Source organism: Macrobrachium nipponense, chromosome 22 (genome assembly GCF_015104395.2).
Source record: "Macrobrachium nipponense isolate FS-2020 chromosome 22, ASM1510439v2, whole genome shotgun sequence".
Classification (NCBI taxonomy): domain Eukaryota; kingdom Metazoa; phylum Arthropoda; class Malacostraca; order Decapoda; family Palaemonidae; genus Macrobrachium; species Macrobrachium nipponense.
The window spans coordinates 63,013,069-63,024,269 of NC_087213.1; the positions used below are offsets into that span (position 1 = coordinate 63,013,069).

Consider the following 11,201-nt stretch of genomic DNA (forward strand, 5'->3'; position numbering starts at 1 on the left):
GTTGCTTGGCGATCGCTCGCTACTCGTAGTGGTGAATGTAAACAAAAGGTTGGAAGCTTTTTTTTGTTTGTTTGCCTGTGTATTATAGTTAATGATTATAGTTAATGATTAATTAATAATTATTTGAAATGAGTACATACTGATTATTTATACATTTTATTGATATATTCTAAGCTTTTAGCTTCTTAGGTTTAGGTGTCAGAATCATAGACTAGGCTACAGTAGCAATTGCCAACATAAGCTAGGCTTATTGCTAAGGGACAAATGCTAAAGTCCTAATACATGTAGTAAAAATGGGGTTGAACATTACATGCAGGTTGAATATTACTCAAGTATGTACAGTATTTGCCTTTTTTGGAGTCATATTTCTTCCAATCGGATCGGTGTCGTAACCCTAGAACATGTGTTGTAAGCCTGGAAATAATTTACTGGGGTGTTTTTGTAGGGCTTGGAACGGATTAGGCAATTTACATGTAAAATGTGGTTCAAGATACGAAAAAATCAGGTTACGAAGGCCAGCTCGGAACGGATTAATTTCATATCCGGGGGTACTACTGTGTATATACTTACTATATATATATATATATATATATATATATATATATTATATTTATATATATATATCAGAAACGACTTTGTGAACCTTTGCATATTAAAGCAGTTACAAAATGTCTGCAAACCTGAAAACAAAGGGGTTGATGGTCACAAATATATATAATTATTGGGTCTGCCCTATTTTCCCATTTTTGACTATTATTCTTTCTTGACTTTTGCTTTTTTCCCACCTCCGTCACTTGTTAACAACTGTTAATTTTTACTCAAACAGAGGACTTGTTCAATTCGACACCACCTTGGATGAATCCTTCCCAGTGATGGGTTGCAAATCTAATTTAATATTCCCGTAAGGAGAGACACAAAAAAAAGGAAAAAAAAAAAAAAAATTTTCCTTAATATGAACAAGCAAAATCTGACGGAATTTTTTTAATTTAAAATTTTATACGACACCCCAATCTTTCTCCTTTTCCAGAGAGAGAGAGAGAGAGAGAGTTTGATTTCAGTAGTTTCTTTTTTCGGTTCCCGAGAGGAGAGAACCTGAAATTCTCTCTCTCTCTCTCTCTCTCTCTCTCTCTCTCTCTCTCTCTCTCTCTCTCTCTCTCTCTCTCTCTCTCTCTGACATAAAAGGAAGAACACTAAACATACTTCCATTTTTCTATACGAGCCCCAATAATTTTGTGAACCATAATAATTTATTATCAAAACACTCACCTTCTAAAAGAGTAGAGCAAAACACACACAACAATGGCGACCCGTGTAATTTCCAAACTAATAAAATATCCGTGGTAAAATCACAGGCAAGTGAGGTATATTTAAACAAAATTATTAGCGAGCACTTCTCCGTAAATCTTGTGATTTTCTCGTTACACAATCTTAGCAGGTAACAAATTTCTGATATATAAATAAGAAAATAAGTTTCAAAAAATAAGTTTCAGAGCAAGAACAGCATATTGGTTTAAGGCAGCACGAATAGTGATGGGCTGCCTTTAATTTCTATTCTATAATTTAAAGGTTTCAGTAAATATTCCTTCCTGTGGTGAATGATGGCTCATATATAAAAGGAGAGGCTTACTCAATACATCTAACTGTCTTTTAAGAACAGAATTGACTAAACTGGCTCTAAAAATATAATGGTTGCTGCCTTGCTGGATTAAACCATGCTATTAAGTCTTGTTTTTCATAAAAAAAAATACTTAAAACATTGAAGATTCCTGGCTCATACTCTTCTTATTTCTTGAGAATATTAGTAAATAAAAGCCTGGATACAGTGAGCGGACTGTATAGGTTATTCTATATGACTTTTTGGATGCACAACAAAAATCTTTAACTGAAAAGGCATAAGACATAAATCACTTCATCAGTCACGGAATCCACGTCTCGCCTAAAATCTGGAAATATTAAAAGATTCGAGATTTAGGTTTTAGCTGTAGATAGTTTGAGAACTCCACATTTCATTAGATTTATTTACATTACTCACACTAATATATTTTTTTAAACATCAGATTCATACTAATGCTTCTTTATCACAGAATTTTACGTAAAAGAAAAAGCAAATTTGAAATATGTGAACAAGTCCTCTACATCCAAGCGCCAGTCACATTTCTGGGAATTTCATCGTCAAATACGGAACTACTGATATATGCAGATTTTTAGTTCCTCGTTGGACTAGTGGTTTTCGTGCTCGGTGGTCCGAAGTTCGATTCTCTGCTCGGCCAACGCGGAATCAGAGGAATGTATTTCTGGTGATAGAAATTCATTTCTCGATGTAATGTGGTTCGGATCCCACAATAAGCTGTAGGTCCCGTTGCTAGGTGACCAATTAGCCACGTAAAAATATGATCCTTCGGGCCAGCCCTAGGAGAGCTGTCAATCAGCTCAGTGGTCTGGTTAAACTAAGCTATACTTTTTAACTTATTTAAAAATAGTGGCTCAAGATTATGCTACGTTTCAGATTTTCATCAAGTATTTTGGGGTGGGCTGTTTGCCTCGCGTCCTCTCTCAAACTCAGCTATGACCATTAAGAGCCTTTTAACTGTCAAACGAATAACCGACAGCTGAGGTTGAAAAGGTTCAATCAGATTTAACAAAACGGCCCAAATTCGGTATGACTCGCTAGGGAATCGAACCCCCTCCCTCAAGCGATTGACACGTGACCAAGAGGACCCATTGCGCTCGCATATAACCAGATACACATCTATATATATATATATATATATATATATATATATATCTATATATATATATATGTGTGTGTGTGTGTGTGTGTGTGTGTGTGTAATATATTTCTATATTTGCAAATATCTTGAGTTCAACTAAACTTTACTTATTTTTTCTCCTACAACATTAACGTAATATACATCTATCCCACACACAGGTGTGTGTGTGTGTATGATATATATATATATATATATATATATATATATATATATATATATATATACGTATACGTACACACACACACACACATATATATATATATATATATATATATATATATATATATGTGTGTGTGTGTGTGTGTGTGTGTGTGTGTGTGTGTGTGTGTGTAATACTTCTATACTTGCAAATATCTTGAGTTCAATTAAATTTTACTTATCTTTCTCCTACTACATTAACGTAAGATACAACTACCTGACGCTCCTACATAACTGAACTAACATCCCATGATGCTGTCAAGTAACAGGATCCCCATGCCATCATAACTGGACCGACCACAATGTCGCAACCACCATGTACAATCCATTCCGCCTGTAAGGTCATTGGTGGGAGGAGCAAAGACCTCATGGCAGCAGCAGGGATGAGAGTGGGGAGAGGCAGAGGCTTTTGGATGCAGTCACTATATATAAAAGGGTCTGAGTAGTCAACAAGCATCAGTTCTCTCTGAACATTCAACGTCAGTTTCCAAGCCACCTCGCAATCATGAATTCCATGAAAAGCCTTCTTATCTGTGGTGAGTATTCATCATTAGGTGATTATATAAATAACAACAATACTCTGCATATGAACTTTTATGTATTTCACATCCACATTAAAACAGATACTACAAGATGTGCGTTCAAATCTAACATATAAATGTAAACATTCCAGTTGTCATCGGCTTTGCGGCAGCTGACAACCGCCCTCCAAGCAATGGCTACGCCCCTCCCCCTAGCAATTCCTACGGACCACCTAGAAACGGATACGGAATAGACCCTGCCATAGCCGCTTTGGCCGAAAATATCCCTGGAGGCGGCGTTCCCGGTGAAGACTATCCTATCTTGGCCTCTGTCCCACAAACCGGCTTCTCCTGCGACGCCCAAAACGTACAGGGCTACTACGCCGACACCGCCCGTGATGCTGGCTGCCAGGTCTTCCACATCTGCCAGGACAGGCCCAGTGGACGCCGTCAGCAGGACTCCTTCCTCTGCCCCAACGGCACCATCTTCAACCAACAGTACCTGGTCTGCGACTGGTGGTTTAACTTCGACTGCGCTGATGCCGAATCCTTCTACTCAGTCAACGAACTCATAGGAGTCGTTGCTTACGATCCTTACGGAAGGCAGAGCAGCAATGGCTATGGGGCACCACCAGCTCCTTCCGGGGCATATGGGGCCCCTCTTTAATGGCCATCTTAACTGGACTCCTCTTCCTAAGGTTCTCTTTTTTCCAACAGGCGATTAACACAAATTGCTCTTCCTGCTACAGACAACTGAATAAAATATTCTTTTCGCTAAAAACCCTGATTCCTCTTCCTAGATGAGGGTATATAAGTGAATAATTGAATAATATCTATTTTGTTTAAATAAATGTATGCCAGTATGTTTTCGCTTTATTTACCAAATAGTTTACGTATATGAAATATAATTATTTTATAATACCGTAATAAAATATTGACAGTCAACCCAAACTTCATCAACATCAGCTGCAAGTCGATAATTCATTTAAGTAAAATTCCAAAACAGACTGACTCTTTTTAAGTAACATCCCAGTATACGAGTATACTACAAGTCGACAGAAGGAATAAAGTTCCATTTCCCATCCGGTTTGTATTTAGATGATATTCTTATCCCTTGTCATTGACTTCAAAAAGGCCGTGAGCCCTGCAAGGAATCAAAGATATCTTAGTTACATCACGAAAGTAACTGTAACCACATTCAAAACTACTGAATTTTATCAATTAATATTTACCGGGAAAGTACAATAACACTGCAGGTGAAAATCCCAAATAATATATGGTAAAATTAATGCTAGGTCCAAGGATACGACAACCTAAGCCTCACCTGCTAATGTTGATCATTCCTTGAGTATATCTTAGTTTAAACCAGACCCCTGATCTGATTAACACCTCTCCTAGGGCTGGTCCGAAGGTTAGATATTTTTATGTGGCTAGGAACCAACTGGTTACCTAGCAACGGGACTTACAGCTTAGTGTGGGATCCGAATCAGATTAAATCGAGAAATTAATTTCTAATCAACAGAAACATTCCTCTGGCTCCACGTCGGCAGAGCGGGAATCGACCTCGGAACTACCTAATCGGTAGGCGAGCACGTAATATACTCGTCCAACGAGGAACTATGATCATTCCTTAAGCTACTGATGAATCCTAGTACAAGGAAACTTTTAGGGAAAAAGTCTACTCCATTAATATGAGAGCAAAATACCATTAACTTTACTCCGTACTTGAAAAATAATGTCATTTAAAGTATATTCTTATCTTTCCTTTTACATTTCCGTGATTTCGTTGGGCCTGGTCTAGAGGGGGCCAACAGGATGAACGTTACATTGGCTCTGCCCTTGAAAAAATCCTAAATCATAACCCAGGTCTCCTTTTGTCTCCTATCTGATTTAAATCCGCCCCCCCCCCCCCCCCCATGAATAAACACTAGACATCCAGTTCTTTGCAGCTCACTTTTCTCTTGATAACTAAAACTCCTCTGACATTACTCATGTGTTCCTAAGCATTTTTGAGTCTTCAAGGTCTATTCCCCATCTAAATAATACTTCTATGCACAGGACTGTACACCGAGCTCGTATTTTTCCTTTATTCCTTCATATTACATCGTGGCCCTATTATGCTAACTATAATTGATTATCCTCTCATATTATTGTATAACACTGAACTGGCCACCGTCAGCCACATTCAAGACAAACAGAATTTGAACTACTTCATGCATTCTTATTTTCCTTTCCTTAAGAAACATGGCTATTTACTTGTAAAGTTTGGCCACGTTTTTTGTATCAGTCTTCACTCGGATAACACACTGGCAAATTAAGCCTAAAGGCGTCTAAATATAATATTTCAAGAGTACTTTTAACAGCGATAAAATTTATGAAAAGAACACAGCTGGCATCTGATACGCTTCAGTACATTTAGCCTTCAACCCTTCATCATCAAAGAAAAATTTTAGAATGAAAAGCTGACGAAGGATGTGAAAAAACAATGCCAATCTCGTTTCAAGACGACAAGAATTACGACGGTAGTTAATAGGTAAAATCTGTGGAAGCCATAAAACTAAAAATGTAGGTCACTCTACAGAACTGAGATGAAATACAAGACTCATAACCAATACCCTATAGTGTACCAAAGTAGTATAGGCCTTTGAAATTCTTCATGTGTCATGACTATGAGTACTGTTATAAAGGTTTTACTCACTTATAACTCATTTACAACTGTTATCACAAACTATAACCTCCAGGTACGCCCTTGGACAAAATGCATAACAATGCCATGGCACCCGTCTTCCTCTCGTTCTAAAAGTGAAGCAAGGAAATAACACGAAAATTTAGCAGCACTGCAAACACTGCAGTTTATCTGAAATAAAATCATGTTCTTGAGATCATTCTGACTGTGTAACTTCTTCCAAATGAGTGGTATTCATGTGATCATTAAGCTGTCAATGTTCTATGTCGAAATGCAGTGACCAAAAAAAAAGAAAAAAAATGGTGCCAGAAGATCTTACTTAAAAAGCACAGTCAACTTGAAGATGCTCTTAATCAACAGACCAAGCAAACAAAGGACACTACTTTTATTTTGTCAAAGTGGACTAAAAAAATAAAGATACTGTATTATTCACGTTTCTGCTTAACTGACGAACTGACTTTATTCAATGCTATTTAAATCTATACATTAAATTTATATATTTCCGAAGAGTATTTAACATTCACGTCCAAGAATTCTTGGGATAATCCCTTAGTATTTCAAATCATTTCAAAATTACTTTATGTATAATATTGAAAATTTAAATATTTATGAAAGACCCTCACGGTTCATTTCTTCTGTGTCACCTAAATGGGGTCAATTTATGAGGAAAGATTATCGGAAGATCATCAACAGGTCAATGTGTCAACGGTGACTCTTGAACGACCTCATTTCAATAATCTTATTTTTTCATTTCGCAATTTCCTGTTATTGAATTTATTCCTAACTAGCATGCATACATACATACTTACATACATACATACATACATACTGCATACAACACACACACATATATATTAAATAATATATATATATATATTAATTTAATAATAATATATATATATATAATATTATATATATATAATATGTGTGTGTATGAATATGAAATAGTCAGGAATATAATTTAATACCAGAAATTTACGAAAAAAAATTAAGATTATAAGCATAAGTATATTAAGTATTGAAATGAAGTTCATACATTTTATAATATACATTAACAATTTGATGAACATTAAGAAAAGCGTTAACTTCTCTTAATACATCGTATCTGAATGATTAGCCTACATAATCTTTAAACAAAAGGTAAAAATGAATATATTTATAGATTCAACAGCATTTCTGAAGTAAACCAAAAGTAAACATTCCGTTCGTTTCTAAAGTTGACAAATGATCGCAAACATCCTACTTTCCTCAGTTGTTATTTAGCCACAATCTCTTGTAAAAGTATCACTCCTATGCAATCACAACTGGACTGGAATGTGGCAATGATCAAGATGCACAGCCACATTTCTCATGGAAGGTCAGTCGGGGGAGGAGCGGAGATCTCATGGCACCAGCGGAGCAACCTAAGAGGCCTTTTGGGCAGGAGCGACTATATAACCACAGCCAGGTCACTCAGGAGGCATCAGTTGCACTTCTGCTTCTACAACAGCAATTCCTAGAATCTGATTCTGCGGCCTGAACGACATAAAGACATCATGAGAAGTCTACTTTTCTGTGGTAAGGAAAGTCTCATGTCCTTTTCTACCATGACATTCACAAACCCTATACTACATTTCCATCTATCTAACTATCTATCTGAGAATATATATATATATATATATATATATATAATATACGTATATATATATATATATATATATATATATCTATATATATATATATATATATATATACGTATATATGATATATATATATATATATATATAACATGTTCCAATGCTTTTTCTATCTTTACACACACATACATATATTTATGTGTATATATATGTATGTATATGTGTATTTATATAATATATATATATATATATATATATATATATATCCTATATATATATCTTAATACACATATACCATACATATATATATACATGTGTGTGTGTGTAAAGATTAAAAAAAAAGCATTGGAACATGTTACATAACTTAAAAGGTTTCCGTACTAAATTCATTAACTTTACATTCCAGTTATCATCAGCTTTGCGGCAGCTGACAACCGCCCTCCAAGCAATGGCTACGCCCCTCCCCCTAGCAATTCCTACGGACCACCTAGAAACGGATACGGAGTAGATCCGGCCATCGCTGCTTTGGCTGAAAATATCCCTGGAGGCGGAGTCCCTGGAGAGGACTATCCCATCTTGGCCTCTGTCCCACAAACCGGATTCGACTGCAACGCCCAGAATGTCCCTGGATATTATGCTGACACTGACCCCGAGGCTGGCTGCCAGGTCTTTCACATCTGCCAGGACAGGCCCAATGGCCGCCGTCAGCAGGACTCCTTCCTCTGCCCCAACGGCACCATCTTCAACCAACAGTACCTCGTCTGTGACTGGTGGTTCAACTTCGACTGCGCTGACGCCGAATCCTTCTACTCAGTCAACGAACAGATCGGAGTTGTTCCTTATGGTTATGGGCCACCAAAAACTCCTTCGCCGGGGCATATGGAGCTCCTCTCTAATGGCTTCTGTTACCTGAGGTCTCTTAGCCTTTCCCGACAAGTGGAAATTCAACTGTTACCCTTACCATGAACGAATGTTGCTGGACAATTCCTTCTGTCTTATCAACATCGTAACTTATACAAATGATAATATAGACTGAAAAATGAATATAAATGTTTATTGTCTATTTTGTTAAAATAAAATATTCTGCTGTCATCCATTTTCATTCACATAAAATCTTGTTTTAATGGACAATACTGATATTTTCAACTTGATAATATATACGAGATGGAAGTACTCTACTGTACAGATAAATATTACAGATATAAGGGTATTCCTAAATGAATTGGTCTTTACTATTTCAAGTCTATGATTTTCAGGACAAACCTCACTTTTCAATTGAACACCTTTTGTACATGAAGTGGTTCAATAAATGTAAAAATGTATAAAATTTATATGTAGCCAAACTTTCATGTATACACAAATATATATATATATATATATATATATATATATATAATATATATATATATATATATATATATACACGTATATATATATATATATGTAAGGTAAGGCCTAGGGGTTTTGATTAATAATATATTTGTCCATGTGTTCTCAGTGACCTATGGAATGTGGAGAACAGTGTAGAGGTGACGACCTGAGAGTAGCTGATCAATGAGTTTCTAGGGGGTGGCGTGAGATAAAAGTGCCCCCGGTTACATATACATACATATATATATATATATATATATATATATATATATATATATATATATATATATATATATACACACATATTCAAAATCACACAATACGTGAAAATAGTTCACAATAGCACAGCAATTCTAATGAACGAGGAAACAATCATTTAGAAAATTATACCTAACATTTTTCTGTGAGAACGAAGAATGCGATAAATGCGCGTTTGTAATGGATGGCAGATACAAAATTTGGGGCATAACAACATTGTACTTATTTTAAAATAAACATTTATGTAAAATCCCAGTGTTTAAGAAAAGCGAAGATCTCACGCGTAATTTAAGAGGATATTCTTACTTAGCGAAAGGACTATAAATTCAAATTTAGTTTCCGATTCAAATTCTATTGGAATTTTAAGGCCTCTTTATGTTACTGATAAAAATGTCAACCCAAGAAATGAGGAACTGGATATAGAATATGAAAAGAACATGGAGAGTTTTCCCATCACAAAGGATCTGGCCACGATAATGGAGGAAGTCTGTCAATCAAGATAAAGAAAAAAATGAAACTGGAAAATGAAATTGGGTGAAGGGAAATGATAGGCATCCCTTCCTGGGAAATGAGGGCTACAACAGTAGGAAACGAATACCAAACCTTCAAATGTTAAAAGATGATTATTTCTTCTTCCAATAGATTTTTAAAACCTACATACTAACTTCCCTTTCAACTATTTATACCAAACCCGTTAAATCCCAGGATGCCTCTGTCAGGTTAGGTACCTGGTAGTAACTCATGGGGCTAGCAACCGCACACCAAAAGACTTGCATTGAACCGGACGGCTAACAACTGGAGTGATTCCACTCCTCCCCCCCCCCTCCCCCCCTCCCCCCCCCCCCCCACCCCCCCCCCCCCCCCCCCCCCCCCCCCCCCCCCCCCCACCCCAAACCCTTCCCTCATGCCCTCTGAAGGGTAAAAGTCGTGTGATAAAAAAAAAAAAAAAAAAAAAAAACCGCTGTAAACAAACCAACCGTTAGCTAATCTGGACCCCAGTCAAGGAACCTGGAGAGACAATGATTTCCACATTCAAGTTATGAGGAAATGACACGAAGAGGAAAACCATGAACACCTCGCCATTTCCAGCTTACGGCAGCAGCTTTCAGCAGGTTTCAAGAAGTTTTATCTGCGCGAAATAAGAAGCCAACCGTTAGAAACGGTTAGGTAATCAATGATCATTTTGATAAGGCGGTCACTAGATCCGAGAAGCGATCACTACTGGTCATGAAGTAGTCTTACCTGAAATTTAATAAGTTTTTTTTTTCATTTTTATTTTATTGGCTTCAGAGCGAGTGAGTCTGGACACAACAGCAGCGATAATAGTAATAAATATGTAAAGATCCACATTTTGTCTTGACGAGCAAAGTATATCCAGCCGCTACGTACTTTTACTTATATTTGTGGATTTTCGACAGGATATACTGCGTAGCACACTCCACACTTTTCCATCTAATAATAATAGTAATAATGATTATAAATACACACACACACACACACACACACACACATATATATATGTACATATGTATATATGCATGTATATATGTGTATACTATACAACTATAGTTGTATCTATCTATATATATTTTTATATATAATATATATATAAAATATATATATATATTTATAATAAAAAATATATATAGATAGATAGATATAGATATGTGTGTATGTGTTGTGCGCTTCTGCGTTTGCATGAAATATTGAAGAAAAAATTCAGAGCCAGGAGATATAGAGGCTAATGGCAGAGGGGAAAATTAAAATAAGCACTTAATAT

At 36.2% G+C, this 11,201-nt stretch overlaps 2 protein-coding genes across 2 annotated transcripts; both read left to right on the forward strand.

The window, feature by feature from the left end:
- Positions 1 to 3,414: 3,414 nt before the first annotated feature.
- LOC135198412 (uncharacterized) lies at positions 3,415 to 4,353 on the forward strand. Its single transcript, XM_064225946.1, has 2 exons — positions 3,415 to 3,505; positions 3,643 to 4,353. The coding sequence occupies exons 1-2, from the start codon at positions 3,475 to 3,477 to the stop codon at positions 4,155 to 4,157; spliced, it is 546 nt and encodes a 181-aa protein (XP_064082016.1). The 5' UTR covers positions 3,415 to 3,474; the 3' UTR covers positions 4,158 to 4,353.
- Positions 4,354 to 7,634: 3,281 nt separating this feature from the next.
- Positions 7,635 to 8,866, forward strand: LOC135198413 (uncharacterized). Its single transcript, XM_064225947.1, has 2 exons — positions 7,635 to 7,733; positions 8,199 to 8,866. Exons 1-2 carry the CDS (start codon positions 7,712 to 7,714, stop codon positions 8,756 to 8,758), a joined length of 582 nt encoding a protein of 193 aa, XP_064082017.1. The 5' UTR covers positions 7,635 to 7,711; the 3' UTR covers positions 8,759 to 8,866.
- Positions 8,867 to 11,201: the final 2,335 nt, after the last annotated feature.